This window comes from Ambystoma mexicanum, chromosome 13 (genome assembly GCF_040938575.1).
Source record: "Ambystoma mexicanum isolate Mex_15411 chromosome 13, UKY_AmexF1_1, whole genome shotgun sequence".
NCBI lineage: Eukaryota > Metazoa > Chordata > Amphibia > Caudata > Ambystomatidae > Ambystoma > Ambystoma mexicanum.
The window spans coordinates 663,358,936-663,375,645 of NC_090938.1; the positions used below are offsets into that span (position 1 = coordinate 663,358,936).

At 47.9% G+C, this 16,710-nt stretch overlaps 1 protein-coding gene across 1 annotated transcript in view; it reads left to right on the plus strand.

Annotated features, from left to right (window-relative positions):
• SOCS7 (suppressor of cytokine signaling 7) overlaps positions 1-16,710 on the plus strand; it is a 733,557-nt gene that overhangs the window by 424,458 nt on the left and 292,389 nt on the right. Inside the window, exon 6 of the mRNA XM_069634664.1 lies at positions 10,972-11,140. Within this exon, the coding sequence (XP_069490765.1) occupies positions 10,972-11,140 (169 nt within the window). The remainder of the gene's footprint in view (positions 1-10,971; positions 11,141-16,710) is intronic.

The window sequence follows — 16,710 nt, forward strand, 5'->3', positions numbered from 1 at the left end:
TTTGCTAAACACTTTGTGTAGAGGGTGATAATGAGTCAATATTGGTATAGGTATCACTCAATCTTGCAATGGACACGTGGCTCTCATGATTCTTGACCTTTCTGCAAACATTAAGGTTAACTGCATCAAAGTTAACGGTCATACAAGTTTGTTTCTCCTCCATGGCGGCACCTTTTATCCTCCTTTCACCAGATTTGGCCGGATCATTCTGGGGGCGAGAGTAAGTGACTGTTTGCCCCAAAGTTTCAATGATTTTTGGAGATGTGATCATAGTTTTCTCCCAGGTCAATACTCTTGATACTTCGAACCCCAATGGAAGCAAGGCCTTGCTTTGGTCTAGAATGGCAGATTTGACCCACGTGGAAGAGCGGTGTAGAATCACCCAATCTGTTCTTCCTTCCTCTACAAATTGTACAATTTTGATGTCCATTGTATCAATGCTTTTCAGTTTCGGAATAAAGTTGAGAGGTTTTAGGACATTTTCGCGATTTAGACTAGGGCCATTGCCAAATCTTAGAATGCGTTCGATGACCAGCGCACATGCAGTGGGAAGTGGTCTTGGTATATCAAAGTTGTCCTGGTTTCTTTACCTCTGATAACTTTTTGGTGCAATAAGTTCTTCTCCAGCCTATTTTCTAGTATTTGAATTGATTCACAGCACTTTTGGCCCACTGTCATAAACAAAGCTTCTCAAGCGGCTGTTAATAGGTCACAATTTGATGTGGTTTGCAGATAAGTAGCATTTCCTGAGTCGGGAACTTCATCTTGTCTGTAGCATTAGTAGCTACGGCCACAACGTGGCTCTGCATCGGGCATGATTCGGGTATATCCTCCCCCACCTTCTCTCATCTCAAGAGTTTGGTTGAATCGGTCTTGATTTATATTCCGAGCAATATCATTACAAAGGATTGGATCAGAGACCTGAGTAGTCAGAGGCTGGGCATTGGTAATAGGTATCGCTTGTTTCGAGGGCGCAGACTACTTATAGGCATTGCGCCTTTCTAGATGCAGTATATTCGCCATGTCCAGTAATGAGGACATCATGGTTGATTTATCTGCATGCTCACCCCTGGCCAGGTCAAAGAGCCTGGCTAGCTACTGGGCCGTTAGTTCTGCTTCTTTTTCAAGGCAGGATTGAATTTTGGTGGTGGTAAGATTCAAGATAAATCTGCTTCGAGTGGATCATGGCTAAGAGCATTGCTTGGTCTTTCATTGCCTCACCAAAAGTCTCATATCATTTTAGGACAGAGGCTAAAGAAATCGTCATAGCTGCCATCACATTATTTTGGATATCCATCATGGTAACTGGCCTGATCAGGAGCTCATCTTGTTCTAGTCCCTTTTCAGACCGCTGAGGAAGCGAATGGCTTAACGCAACATTTTCAGCAATATTAGGGATATTAGAAGAGCTTGTAAAACTCTCCTCTGGGAATCGGGGGGATTTAGTGGCATTCTAACCTCTAATAAGGCGTCCTTCACTTGAAGCCATAAGTAGTCCAGTTCCACTTCTAAACATACCTGTTGGTTAATTTCCATAGTTGTTCCTGCGGCCTGTTTCTGCCGGGTATGTGTTGTCGGGGCTGTCGGAGTTGGCGCTAGAGTTGGGGGTGCACAACTGAAAAGGTGTGGAGGATGAATGTTTTTTTTTCTGCCACCTGATTTTAGTGTTCCAAACATTTCATTTCTTTTCTGTTGACTGTTGATTAAAGATTCTATTGCCGCAATGCCCACAGATAACCTCACCCCCTTTGTCGATGGACACCTTTTTTCTGAGTTCTATGAGGACTTGTCACAAAACTGGCAGGGTTAATTCTTTTGTCAGGGAGAGAAGGGGCAGCTGGAGTATATATACAAAATTTGATGATAAAGGTGGCATGGCCACTGGTAAATTTCAATCAAATGGCGCATTTCCATTTGAGGTTCCACCTCACGGTCTCATACTGGCCGCTTCACGATATCCGGTGCGACAGACCGCAATACAATCACTGCAGGAGAGCTGTGGACATTCAGTATGGCTAGGAGAGGTCGCACTACAGTTGTTGGCGATAAAGTTACTGAAACCACCTCCTGATATGAATAGCAATCTGGTGTGGGAGATGAGTCTTCCACACGCTCTATATTAGGCGGGAACACACAGTCCAAAATATCCACCTATTGTGGAAAGTTTAGACTTGAGTCCCATGAGTCGTCAATCGTAGGTAGATTACAGGTAAGCGTGTGTGCATTCTCATTGAGTTCAGAGCCCAAATCCAATGTGTTTGGGATTGCAGGGGTGGATGGCTCGCAAGCGCGCTCACCTCTGTCTGGATTAGAGGTATGATTTCCATATCTTGGTCATAGTCTTGCCGCCCGGGAGGGACGACTTCCAAATCTGTTTCATTCTTTGCCGCAGAGTCGCCAGGCACATTCTGAGTTGATTGCGTGCTCTCGGGCCAGGGCCGGCCAACCACCTCACACCTCCTTGCTCCTCCCAGTGAACTCCAGTCATCTCCTTCGCCAACTCTCGCGCTGGTGCTTCGCACCTGGCAGAGGTTTTGTATATGCCGAGAGAGGAAGGAGGTTAAGGGACAGCAACCCAATCCAGCAGTAAGTAGTAACACAGGAGCACAGGAAGAGCAATTCACGCCAACACTGCCAGTCAACTCCTTCACCAACTCTCAAAAGTTGTGTGTTGAACCAAGTCTAAGCCTGACTCTTCAGTCACTCAACCTTTTGTCAGACTTAAGAGAAAAATGATTACATCTTTAGGATGACTTTTCAGAACCCCTGAGCTTAACGTTGGGCCATTTTGCAGGCTATTCTACACCAGGGAATTCTGCCAAAATAAAACACTTGTTCTTCCCTTTCTTGTCAAATTCTTCCTGTAAATATTTTTCAGTTTGACTGGCCACAGCGAAGCATAACATTTATAATGACAATTGGCTTAAGTCAATATGTTTCCCCTCTCTCCAATGCCTTTCCTGTTCATTCTTCCATTTGTAATTGACTCTATTTTCTTTTATACGTGCTATACATGCATCCAAAGTGACCTGCAAGTACTGCCGGCACTGTGGGTGCAGGGCTGTTTCTTAAATCTAGATAGTGTTTCAAGGAACCTCTTTCAGTAACTATTTCATACTCTCTTATTTTCTCACTTTTTCTCTGATTTGCAAAACTATTTAGTCTGTTGGAACAGTTATACTCCTAAGTCCCGTCCCCTTTCCTCTGTACCTGTGGGGACATTCAGTCCTTTGGGACGGGAAAGGAGCACTTTTTTTCAAAAAGCACCAAAAATTGAAAATATTTGTCCTTCTCTTTTTACGCGGGGTACCGCACGCGGCCATAACACTGTCCTGAGCGCTGCCGCGCGCATCGCCCTTCAGTCCTTTTCTCCACACAGTTAGGGCTGGACGCACTTGCATCACTGGGAAAGATTTTTTGTTCCTGTTGTCCTCCTCTCCTGCTCGGGTTCTGCAGTCGCTTAGTCCTCAGTCTATGCTGGAGCATCGGGGATTTGTGTCCTGTTCTTCATGCCAACGTCGCTTCGCTAGGGCGGATCCCCATTCTCTCTGCTTGGAGTGTCTTAGTCCGGACCACCGCTGGGATTTGTTTCTACTGCGATTCCCTCTGTCCGGGCACTGCAGCACCGTCTTCTTCGGTGGGAGGACGTCTTTCAGCGTGTTCCTCAACTTCATCTTTTCATCGACAAAGAGATGCCCACTAAGTTCCTTACTTTTTAGGGTAACCCGGCTGGGGGTCTCCTTCCAGGGGTCTTTTAGTTCCGGGATGGACTCGAGTAGCGCTACCACCAGAGGTTCCCAACAATGTGCCTAGCAGGCCTAATGGGCATACCAGAGTTTTCTCTGAGGGTTCCCACGACGGAACTGCCAAGACCGGACCACGTTCCGAGGTTCACCTGTCGGGGGTAAACTTCAGCCCAGTTCATCTGTGGCTTTGGACACCGGGGTACGCCCTGAGGCCTCCCTTTCTGGAGCTTTCTGTACCAAGCCACGGCTTGTGGCCCCTCACAAGGGAGCTACACATACCGGGTGGAAACCTGAGGTTCCTCTTTGAGGCGAAGGTCTGTACCGAGAGACCTGCTCTGAAGGTTTTGTCTGTAAGGGTGATTTCGCAGCATTCCCGCGCTCAGGGACGCAGTGATACCGGTCCTGTCGAATGGGCAATGAGGGTGGTGATAAACCGTAATTTCTGTACCCGCTCTGCCATTGTTCCTCCTCTGGGGGCTAATTTTGGGGCACACCTCCAAGATGTCCAGTAAACATCGAAGACCCCCCCTCCACCACCCAAGTACCGGCTCAGCCGAGGATCCTTGTGTCAAGGCTAAGGTGTTACTTAAGTCCCCTGACCAGCCTGAGGAGACGGTTGCCTCATCTGCACATGTGACCGTTCTCTTCAGGCATCGAAAAAATGGCGGCCCAAACTTCATGGTCCACGGTGGCCATTTTGGATTGTTCCCTTACAACTAAGTTCTCTACGGCGGGTGCAGGGAACCTTATTTTTGGGGCTGAGTAACTGTTTCTACCTCGGGGGGGGGGCAGTTAAAAATCTGTTTGCCCTTTCTATGACTGGCGTGCTCGGATGCCGCTGCCTCATACTGTCTTGCTTCTACCTGCTTCTGCTCCACTGATCTATGCAGACCCGATTGGTGGTGGGCCTTCCTGTCAACCATCCTCATTACGTTTGTGGGGGTATGCCCCATATGAGAGCCCTCTTCCTGCCCCAGTACCTAAACCTTCATCAGAGGATGTATTTTTCTTTGGGAAAATTCAGAAGCTCATGCACTCTGACCCTATGAAGGAGTATTTTAAGGGTCTTTTCAAGGAAATTTACCCTGAACCTCCGGCTCCACCTTCCACTCAGTTGGCTCCTGCAGTGGTACCACCTCTTCCTATTGGTCCACCTCCAGTGATTCCTCCCCTACCCTCGCTGTCTCCCGTAGAGAAGACTCCGGTAGAACGGGATAGCACTTTAAAACCTGTGACGGCCTGCCGTCTGCTCCTGATTCGCTGGATGACCCTCAAGGAGATCAGGATAGCAATGATCAGCCCCACTCTGTCAGAGCATTACATGACCGGGTTCTGGATATGATGGCCCTCCTGGACATTACAGTACCTGAGGCCCCCGCTCTGCAGGAAGGGGTGCTTTCGGGAGCGTTCACCTTGTCACTGCAAGAGCGTACCGGCCTGTTCCTCCAGAAGGACGTTTTGGCTGAAGGCCGTAAGGTGTGGGATAAGCCCCACACCGGGCTGCATTTCAGTGAGAGAATTGACGCCCGTTACAGGCTTCACACCACTGAGGAGATAGCCTTGGTGTCTTGTCTGCTCACTTCCTCGACTGTGGTAACTGTGGCCACGCTTCAATTCCAGCCGGCCTCTGCGACCTCAACGGCTGCAGTCAGATTCTGTCCTAGGAAGATAAGATTCTGGACTCCTCGGGCAAGAAAGTCTTTGCCAATTCAGCCCTCCAACTTCATCAAGCGAACACAGAGCTCATCCGGGCTGCAGCTAATATGAGACTGTGGAAGGAGTTGGCTGATTTCCAGGATTGTATTCCTGCAGATAGGCTAGATGACTTCAAAGCTGATCTGTTGGACACCAGGGTGTTGGCACAGGAAGTGCTGGAAGCTGCGGCACACCACGTAGATACCTCAGCTCAGGCCTTATGGTGGGAATTGACACCTCCCGCCAGGCATGGCTCCATGCGACAAAGTTTTCGAAGGACGTACAAGATAAAGTTCTAGCCCTTCCCTTCGACAGCAAGGAATTGTTTCATTCTTCTACGGATGAGGAACTTACCAAGGCGAGCACCCAAACCACTAAATCTTTGTTGGTTCTGGTGAAGGTCCCGGGTAAGGCCCCTTATACACAGAGGTCGGAGTCTCAGTCTTAGTCCTTCTCTGGCTTCAGAGGGTTGCAGAACTGACCCTCCGGTTGGCGGCACCTGTCGAACAACTGCATGGTCGGTTTTTCTCTCACCCATCAGCCTCCTCTCCAGAAGCAGGTAGTCTCCAAATCTGCAAAATATTTGTCAGTCGCACGAGACTCCGGTGGGAGGACCAATCTCGTCTCATCTGGAGGCGTGGCAGACCATCACCGAAGACCGGTGGGTTTTGTCCATCGCTCGGGCGGGCTTTACCTTGCCCCTACCCCACCCTTCAACCCTCCCTTCCAACAGATTGGGTCACCCTCCCTCAGAGCCGAGCTTCTAGACCTCAGGGCGGTGGAACCTGTTCCCCTTGAGGAACCAGGGGAGGGCTTCTACTCTAGTCTGTTCACGGTGCCCAAACCCAGCCAGGCTTGCCTGTGCACCATACTCGACCTTTCCAAGTTCAATCTTTCTCTTCATCAAGAGAAATTCAAGATGATCACACCCTGCCAAATAAAGTCCTCTCTTCGGAAGGGTGACTGGCTCAGTGTAGTGGACCCTCAGGACGCGTATATGCACATCCTGTTATGGAGGCCGCATCAAACATTTCTGCGGTTCTCCTTTGGAGGGGAGCATTTCCAGTTCCACATGCTCCCTTTTGGTCTCAGCTCAGCGCTGCGTGTCTTTACGAAGATGTTGGTCATCGCAGCTTTCCTTCGGCTACAGCGTGTTCATGTATATCTGTATTTGGACGACTGGCTTCTACGCAGCCCTTGTCCACAGTCGGCTTTTAGCAATCTCTAGTCTCTCCTCCAGCTCCTGTTCCATCTTGGGCTGTCGGTGAACTGGCGGAAATCTTCCATGAGTCTCCCAAGACCTGATTTTCCTGGGTTTCCGTTGGAACACGATAGACTCCAGGGTGTATTTCACAGCGGACAGGATTGCTGATCTCGCCACATGTCAGCTCTTCATCCAGTCAGAGCACATGACGACTTGGTGGTTCCAGAGACTTTTGGGCCTCATGGCCTTGTGCGTACTTGCTCTTGCACATCTCAAAATGAGGCGTACGCAGCTAGCTCTTCAGAGCTCTTGGTGTCAGGCTTCGGACTCGAATTCCAAGATGATCCCAGTATCTTGCATGATGGCGGACCTTCTATGGTGTTCTTCGACCAACAATCTTACAGGGGGGCCTCCTTTCAGGAGCCCTGCCCACAAGTGACGACTACCACAGACTCCTCCCTTTTGGGGTGGGGCGCGACAATGGATCATCTCCAGGTTTTCGATCTATGGATGTTGCAAGACAGGTAGTTTCACATAAATTATTTGGAACTCCTGGCTGTATTTCTGGCGCTGAAAGTTTTCCAACTGTCCATCATGAACCGGGTGGTCCGCATCCACACGGACAACTCGGTGTCAATGTTTTATATCAATAAGCAGGGTAGCACCAAATAACCATGTATACAATCAAAAGATTGACGGGAAATTATTAAATGGCCACAGGATTCTCCCCCCCCTAAAAAACGCTTGTGCAAACTTCCAAATAACCATCTATTGTGGACCTTGCCATTCAGATTTGGGCATGGGCCATCCAGCACAGCATTTGACTACTTACAGTACGCATTCGGGTCTATTCAATGTGACTGCAGACTCACTCAGCCGACAAACAGCGGCCAGCTATGAGTGGGAACTGAACACGGAGGTCGTCCATCTTTCGCCAATGGTGCACTCCAGAGGTGGACCTCTTTGCGACTTCTACAAACAAGGAAACTTCATCTTTATGCATCCAGGAACGGTCTCGGGGTCTCCTCTCTAGGGGATGCATTAGAAATTCCTGTGCACAACATGAAGGCCTATGCCTTCCCGTCTCTTCCTCTGATTCATCAGTCACTTTGCAAGTTCAGGATTACATCGAATTGCACTCTGCTGTTCATAGCTCCTTGGTGGCCAGCCAGATTCTGGTTCTAAGCAGTTGGACCCCAGACATGCTACGATTGACACTGTTCTCTTTCATATTGCATCTGGCAACTTCGGGCATTCATGTCTTGTAGGACTTACTTGTTGGCTATTGCCGCCTACCTGTCCACTGACAACTGTTCCTTTTCTTTGACAAACCCAGTCATTAAAAGGCATTTCACAGGTCTATTGAATCTTTTTCCACCTGTACACAATCCTCATCCAAAATGGGATCGGAGTATGGCCCTCAATGCCTTAAGACATAAACCATTTGGACCCATGGCTACAGGCGGATCGAAAGTACCTTTCATGGAAGGTTGCATTTCTGAATGCAGTAACTTCGGCAAGGCAAGTAAGCGAGCTTCAAGCTTTGTTTGTGGAACATCCGTTCCTCACCTTCCAATTCAACTGAACTCCGGGGCTCCTCCTAACTCTTTGCTACTTTCGGAGACCCGAAAAGGGAAACCCGCTTCAAAAGCTACTATCTCCCGATGGATTGCCTCTTTTATCTAAGAGGCGCATGCCATTCAGGGCCTTCAACCTCCTGAGGGCATTCATGCCCATTTTGTACGTGGGAAAGCGGCTGCTGTTGCCTTCCAAAAATATGTTCCCTGGGAAACCATTGCCAAAGTGGCTACGTGGGCCTCCCCATCAGCTTTTTGTAAGCATTACTGCTTGGACCAGAGCTCCAGAGCCAATGCTCAATTCGGCCAGGCTGTTCTTAAAAACCTTTTTCAGTAAGGTGTTGCCATCCACCCATATTGCCTGTGAGGAGTGCTTGGGAATCTCCCACAAGTACGGAGGAAAGGGGACGGGACGTAGGAGTATAACAGTTACTCACCGTAGTGCCTACCTTACTCCTGTTCCATGGTCCCCTTTCCTCCATACGCCCGCCCACCATCCCCTCTAATAAGTATCCTCTATTATTGCTTAAATGGTCGCAGACCTGGCGATAGAAAAGGACTGAAGGGCGATGCTCCGGGCAGAGTTAAGGAGGGCGGATTTACGGCTGCCTGCGGTACCCCGCGTAAAAAGGACAAAACATTTCAATTTTTGATGCTTTTTGAAAAATTGGTCCCGTCTCGAAGGACAGAATGTCCCCACAAGTATGGAGGAAAGGGGACTATGGACTTAGGAGTAAGGTAGTCACTACAGTGAGTAACTTTATTTTATTACAATGGTTTCTTTTAGGGAGAAAGCCCACTTTGTTGTACCTGTTTTGCTAGCACCCCTGTACTGGACGTTGTTCCCTCCCAGGCAGGCCTAATCCAAAACTTGACTGAGTGGCTGTATTGTATGTTGTGCTGAGCTTTTTGAATCATAAGGCAAGGGTACCCATAGCTACCCAGTAGTGATCCAGACAGGGTACCTCCTTTGTTAGTCATGTGGTTAGGCTGGTGGTAGCGTTTTTCTTATTGTAAAATGGCTCCATTAGCTGGAACCCCTTTTGACTTGTAGAATCTTTTTTGACACCGCCAACGCCCTCCATTTCAGCAAATGGAAGAAGTTTGCCCCAAAGACGTGAGTGGTCACACAACTATCCCTTGTCCTTCTTGGAGTGTAAAATAGGTGGCCATCTTTTGTCACTGAATACCTGTGTCCTAGGACTGGCTACCCTCCCCCAAAGGTTTCCCACTGCCATATAATACTTGTTGTAATATTGGGGGCTGTGTTCACTTGCTGCCTCACACTGGGATAAAAGCCGATCTCCTTATCTGCTCGCTTTGTCTACTCCTGAAATTATGTACCTGCACTCCTGCAGGGCCTGCTGCTTGAGGAAGAACCGAAGCTCTGCCCCGACATCCTTTGATGCTCCACTGAATCAGATAGTAAAGCTTTGCCTCTCTGCAAGACCAGAAGGGTCAGGCTGCAGCACTTCTACCTCATGAACTGGTGGATGAAGCTGCATCACTGGAACCTTCTCAAAACCTAACTTTCCTGCCAAAGACTACCTAAATCCGTGCAATTGTGCTCCCTTTGTCACTTTGGAAAATGTTCTGGCCTAGATAAGAAAATTGCTTTAATTACCTGCAGTCTTCTACTACAAAAGACTTTATAGAACGATTTTGAAACCGTTTTTGCTAATCGGTTAGTGTTGCATTTGTTTGACCTTTAAGTGTGAAGCGATTTATCTCTTGCCTTCTTGTTTAAGGATTACATTTTTCTAAAAACAAGTGTGTGCACATTTGCTCATTTTGTATTTGTGAAGTGTTCTATACCTGTTAACCACCCCACTCCACCACCTGAGAGTTCAGCTTGGGCTGCTCTTCCACTACTGCTTTGAGAGCCTAGTGATTCTGAGGTAATCCCTGGTACTGTTAGGAAGCCCTACCGATAAGGGGTGTATCGGCCACTTTTACTCCCTAGAAAATTGCCAAATGGGAAAACTACATGTAGGACCTTCTGCCCCAGCTTTCACCCACACAGCTCCATGGATATGTTTGGACCAGTAGTGCATGTAGTATCACAGGAAGAAACTATTACTGCCTGAAGTAAACCTGTAATTTTGAATGTGTATGAATAACTAAGTGCAAAGAAATATAATTACAAAACATTTCCATTTTCCAGCTAAAACAATTTTACTCACTTATAAAATGCTCCCATTGGGAATGGGATTTACTTTTTTTACTCCCTAAAAATCTTTACTCCCAACTTAAAAAAAAATAGGGAGTAAAACACTTCGACTTCAAAATCTTATCTGGAGCACTGCTGTTAAGTCAGGGATGCATTTCTGATGACAATGACCACAGGGTGTAAGGGAAAATCTTCCAAACAGTACTTAGTTTATGATCTCATCACTAGTTAAATCTACTTCTGTGCCCAAACGTACTTTCATAACCTTTTATTAAGTCTTTATTTTCCTGTGCCAAAAAGAAACCTACCACAAACTAACAGCTTTTAGCCATTGTGACCCCGTGATGGACAGTTCTAAGGGAAAGTACCAGATAACCAATTCTACAATGTTCACCTGACCTTGGGGGATTCTGTATCCAAATTTAAATGTCTAAAATGTCGATGCTGATAAAACCTTGTTACAGGTAAGTACATTTTTTCTTTTTTTTTTTAAATATTTGCTCTACAGTCTGTTTTAATGGAATAATGGTGGCGTGGTGTCCCAGCACTTCTGCTCACTGCGCTTGTTGTTCTTTTCAGTGTGGCTGGTATTGGGGGCCAATGAACTGGGAGGATGCTGAAATGAAGCTGAAGGGGAAGCCAGATGGTTCATTCTTGGTGCGCGACAGCTCAGACCCCCGTTACATCCTCAGCCTCAGCTTCCGTTCACAGGGAATCACCCATCACACTAGGATGGAACACTACAGAGGTAATGCCAACAGTCCCATTGCTAAACCCCAACTCTCCAGCAATGGATCTTTTATAGATGTATATTCTTTGAATAGTCTCACCCCGCCCTCCATGCCATGCCAGGCTGGGTATCCCCAATGTCTGTGAATGCCATAGCAATGTTAAAGGAGCCGTCAAAGTGATGAGTCACTCTTGGTGAGTACAAAATATTGTGCTGTGAGAATGTGAAGTATTGAGAGGACGAGTGGATTTTTTATGTCTGTTTAGTAGTCTGTACCTTGAAGCTTTTTTAGCCCGGATTTAAGTAGGTTTAACATGTTTCCCACCTCATTTTGTTCTTTTATACCCTGACCATGAGGAGTGAACACCCCCCCATCCCCATCTTCTCCTCCAAATGTCCTTTTCAGATTCTTTGCATGCCACAGAAGACTCGCGATTTCCAGCCTGACAACAAAACCTTTTCAAGCCATGCTTAATAGTACTAATGTAGGGGGGCGACTACGGGTATGGGTAAACCATATTTCTTCCTGTTGCTTGCTGCACCACAGAATACTTTGTTCTCCATATCTGTAATGATTTCTTGTTATTGTTTGCATCACACTGTCCAGAGCTTTTTCTGTTGATGCTGGTATGTGTTATAACTCATTCCCTGCAGTTGCTGGTCTCTTCTCCAGCATGTTCCACTAATGTGCATCTAGAAAATGTTCTTATGTTAGGTTGAGGATTTGTAACACTTTTTTTACTTTCAGACATCCTAAAGGCCAGCCATTACTGTTCTGCAGCACCAGGGCACGGATCTCCATTATCCTTGTACAGCAGGAATCTTTAAAAATTCCCTGCAGCCATGTGCAGCGGACTACTCTACTCTTTCTCTCCCAACTTGTTGGTTTGTTCTCTTGCTTTCTTAAACAGTTGGTCTTTCGGTGCAGCTGCAGTTAGGCACTGGGTCTTTTCCCAATCTTATGTCATAATTGACCAGGTTTACGATATGCCTCTCCTGTAAGCTGCAGATGTCATAACACATGTTGCATTTAGTGTGAAGTATTCTGAAGGAGCAGAACACTACAGTAGCAAGGCATAACGAGAGGTTATAAATGACAGTCTTTAGGACTTCAATTTCAAGGGTAAAAGGTTACTTCCCGTAACCTCCCAAGTAATACCACCTCTAGATAAACCACTAGATAATCTGTCAGACTGGAGCACTCATTCACTCTCTGACAGAACCTGGACCAAGCCATCCTCTGGTACTTCTGCAAAGTCATTGTCCTGCTCCTTTTTCATTACTTCAAAACAGCATATTACATTATCCTCTGCCTCACCCGAAAATGGTGCACATAGTTTCTTTGGCACCTCTTCCTTTCCTAACGTTGGTGGCTCTGTTGCAGGTGTCTGCTGTCACCTGGGCCAGGCTTTAAAATTCTGGTCAGAACTGGCCATGGTCCTTGCCTCTCTTTCTATTCCAAAACCTGAAACTGCACACAAAGCTCTGTCTTGCCATAACTGTGATACTTGAAACCAGTTTATTCTACCCCTTTTTGATCCTTACTATCAGATCTACAAACACACTATAACATACTTTCTGATGCTTTTGAATCTGCTTAGAATCGCATGCTGTACATATAGTCCGACATCTAGTGGTAATCGCGGAGTATTGCATCTTTCTTTTGGAGATTGAAAGGGGGCGTCGACATTGGCGTGACTGTAACACTATCCCTAACGCGACGTGTAGTGTTCCCAAAATCCCTTGCGCTTCGAGGTCCCTCAGATTGTTTTTTTCCGCCTAACAAGTTGGTCGCCTAATGTGGAGCTTGCAAGAGTTGATACTGCTCAATAGTTACTTCTTTATCCCATGACCGATGGTCGTCTAATCTTCGACTACCTCTTCAACTGCTTCGTGGACGCCAAAAAAATCCACTGCTGTTCGGCGACTGGTGCATTTATCGATGTCTGCCAACTGCGTTGCCTCGACCCTCCAGCCAGGTCCTTACAGTAGGGACAGTGGGGCCATGGGTTGATTCTTTGAGAATGCATTTCCTTTTCCCTTCTCTTCCCCTCTCTCGTCTGGCTGCCATTCACCTCTGCTATGGAGAGGACTCCATTTAAATTTTGTCTGTCGCGCAACGGAAAATACCCCTGGAAAGACACCGATCGTAAATGCAATAGGTGCTTACCTCGTGACCACTTCGAGCATTCCTGTAAGTCCTGCAAACTCTTTAGTCCCAAGATGTTAAAGGATAGGCGGACAAATCGGTGGGCGGCCTACGCAATGCAGGCCGAAAATTGCTCCTCCGTTGGTGCCGTCACCTCGGATGACTCTAGCGGCAGCCATGGCTCCGACCTGGAAGCCATAGACTTTTCGGCTGAACCCTCCGGTTCCCAGATGCCCGTCCCCGGCCGACAGACCACCAGTTCTGTTATGGGGAGTTCACACGCCGGCGAAAGGGGAACACATGCACCACCCAAGGAAAAGCACACAACCAAGGGCTCCTCGACGGGCACGTCGAAGAAGTGCCAAGCGCCAACAGGCCCGCCGAAAACTTGAGTGCCTGCCGAACCTCATGGTCCGGCGCCCTGCCCGCAACCATTTTCTCTGCATGCAACTGGACTTCCCTCTCACAAGGCCATTCCCATAAAAAAGCATGCAGATACGGAAACGTCATTCAAGGGTGCGCTTGCACATAAGGCTTCGGCAGAGTCGGCAACCATGACGATGTTTTCAGCCGCATCGAAACTCAGCATTCAGCCACCGAAAATATACGAAAGTCTCGCAGCTATTATTTCAGCAGCAGAACAGCACAGGCACACTCCCTCTCATTGAGAGGAGTACTCTGAAGGCCCCCAGCCCCTCTCTAGGTCTTGGTCAGGTAAATCTCCCCTAAACAGTCTCCCTCCTCCAGACCCGCTTCATCCCTGTGGGACTAGGCAGAGGTTTGAGAATTATATGGATAAACTGTCCCAATTCATAGACTTCTTAGAAAATTATACCACTCCCAAGAGACCAAGGGAGGAGGAGAACTCCTCCTGTCCCATTCCACCAAAGCTACAGAAGCTTTCTATTCAGTCACAAACCCACCAGGAGGAGGTTTTTGAGTAATCCGAACCAGAGGAAACTTAGGAGGACAATCCTTTTGGTCAGGATACAACTGACCAGCGCCCAGACTGGGAACAGGATCAGCCAGCAGATCATGGGCCTTGGCTCTCAACCACTCATACCCCTGACCCAGACATTTGTCTAGACCCGCCGCCTTCCCCTCAACAAAGGCAGTCATCGCCAATAGATGACCAGATGGTGTTTAATGCCACCCTAAACAGAGCCGCAGATCACTTTCAGAATGCTACATAGGAGACTATCCAGGACTCTGACTTCGTTGAGGATATTCTCAAAGAAAAGCCTCCCAATAGTTAGACTATTCCACTGCACAACTCCTTAAAAAAAAAAAAACGCCTCATTCCTTCTTTGTCTCCTTCCCTCGCAATGGCTGTGAACACTCGGGTTGAGAAACTGTTTCGCCCCTCTCCATCTGACCCTATGTATAGTCGAGATCATGCCACACCGGACTCTGGTTGTTACAACCACCAGAAAAAGGGCAGAGGTACCACTGTACGGTGGAGGCTCCCCTGGATAAGGACTACAATAAACTAAAAGCATTTGGAAAATGTATTACCACATCTGCAGCCTATTCAACCAGAATTGCGAATAATATGACGCTTCTTGCTAGTTACAGCAACGTGCAATATTGCCTGCTTCAAGAAGGCCTCCAAGAGGTCACTGAAGCCACGCGATCACGCCTGCTAGCGACCGTCTGACGGTAGACGGGTAACCCAAAATATTTTCAAGGACACACTGGCTGCTGCTGAAACTGCGGGACGCACTCTGGAACAGGGTACTCTCCCCAAGAGACACGCTTGGCTGAAAAATTCAGGCTTCAAGCCAGAGACTCGGGCCTCCCCGATAAATAAGCCCATAGAAGTCAAACTTATTTGGTAAGGCTGCAGATGACGCCTTGGAGACGACTAAGAACATGAGATGTCGAAATCGCACAATCAGATTACAGCCAAGCCTTTCTAACAATGGGGAGGTTCTAACTCTCGTCGTTCCTTTCGCGGTCTGTCTTTCTCCCGATCTCCCCCCAGGCAATATGGCGCTGGAGGCACCCCATGGTCTTCTGGACAGGGTTCATCTGGCAACAGCCAATATCTGCAAAAAGGACAGCACAGAGGCAAGGGTAGGGGCAGAAACTCCACCCCAAGAGGCTCCCCGGCCTCTGCATCAAAATTACAAGCCAGTCCGAGTCCCCTCCCATGCCCGGTCGGGGCACGGTTGTCATTCATTCACACATGGGAAGGGATCACATCGGACTAGTGGGTGCTCAAGACAAGTCATCCACGGTTATTGCATCGAGTTCCACCAGCCACCTCGATACCACACGCCTATTAGCAGCACCCCTGCAAATGCTGGAAGAAATGCAGACCCAGCTGGAAAAGGGTACCGTAGAAGTAGTTCTCATTCACCAGGTAAACAAGGGTATTTATTCAGTGTAATTCCTTGTACCCAAAAAGGATCTCGCCATGCCCTGTGTTAGACCTGCGCCCACCGAACAAGTATGTCAAACCTCAAAATTCAGAATGACAACGTTGCAGGAAGTAATCCCACTGCTTTTGCAGTGGAATTACATGGCAACATTGGATATGAAAGATGCATACCTTCATGTTTCAGTGTTGACAGCACACAAAGTACCTAAGGTTCATGATAGAGGACACGCACTATCAGTTCAAGGTTCTTCCCTTCGGCATTGCCTCAGCTCCATGGGTGTTCACAAAGGTACTGGCGGTAGTAGCTGCTCACCTACGAAGGCAGTCCATCCCAGTCTATCCTTACCTCGACGACTGGCTTATAACGGGATTCGTATGCAACATGCCTAACAAATACCCAAAAGATGGTATATCTCCTCTTCAGACTAGGGTTCTCGATCAATGAGCAAAAGTCCAGCCTAGACCCCAGCCAAGTCAAACAGTTTCTGGGGGCTCTAATTCAGACCAAAGACGGCCTTGTCTTTCCCTCCAACGAGAGGGTTCAAAACCTGCTGTTCCAAATCCCTTGCTATGTAGCCAGTCACAAGGGGACCATAGGCAAGGCCATGCAACTGTTAGGGATGATGGCCTCCTGCATCTACCGAGTTCCACACGCACATGCAAGAGTGGCTCTCGAGCCAATGGTTTCAGGCCAGCGGACAATGGGACGAAGTAGTGGTTGTATCCGGAGCCCTCGTTCAGTCTCTGCAGTGGTGGTCAAGGGAAAACCTTCTGCAAGGGAAAACCTGCACCACCCCCGCAGTAGAAGCCATAAACCTATGGAACTGCTAGCAGTGTTGAAGGCATTCCAAACGCACCTCCAGGGGAAGGCAGTTCTTGTCATCACGGACAGTACTACGGCCATGCATTACCTGAACAAACAAGGGTGCAATCACTCTCCAGGGCTATCCAAACTGTCACAGAAAATATGGAAACTGGCTCTCAAACACAAGATGTCCTCCCCACCCCCCGTCACAACACGTTCCAGAATAACTCCATCTTCTGGCAGACATACTC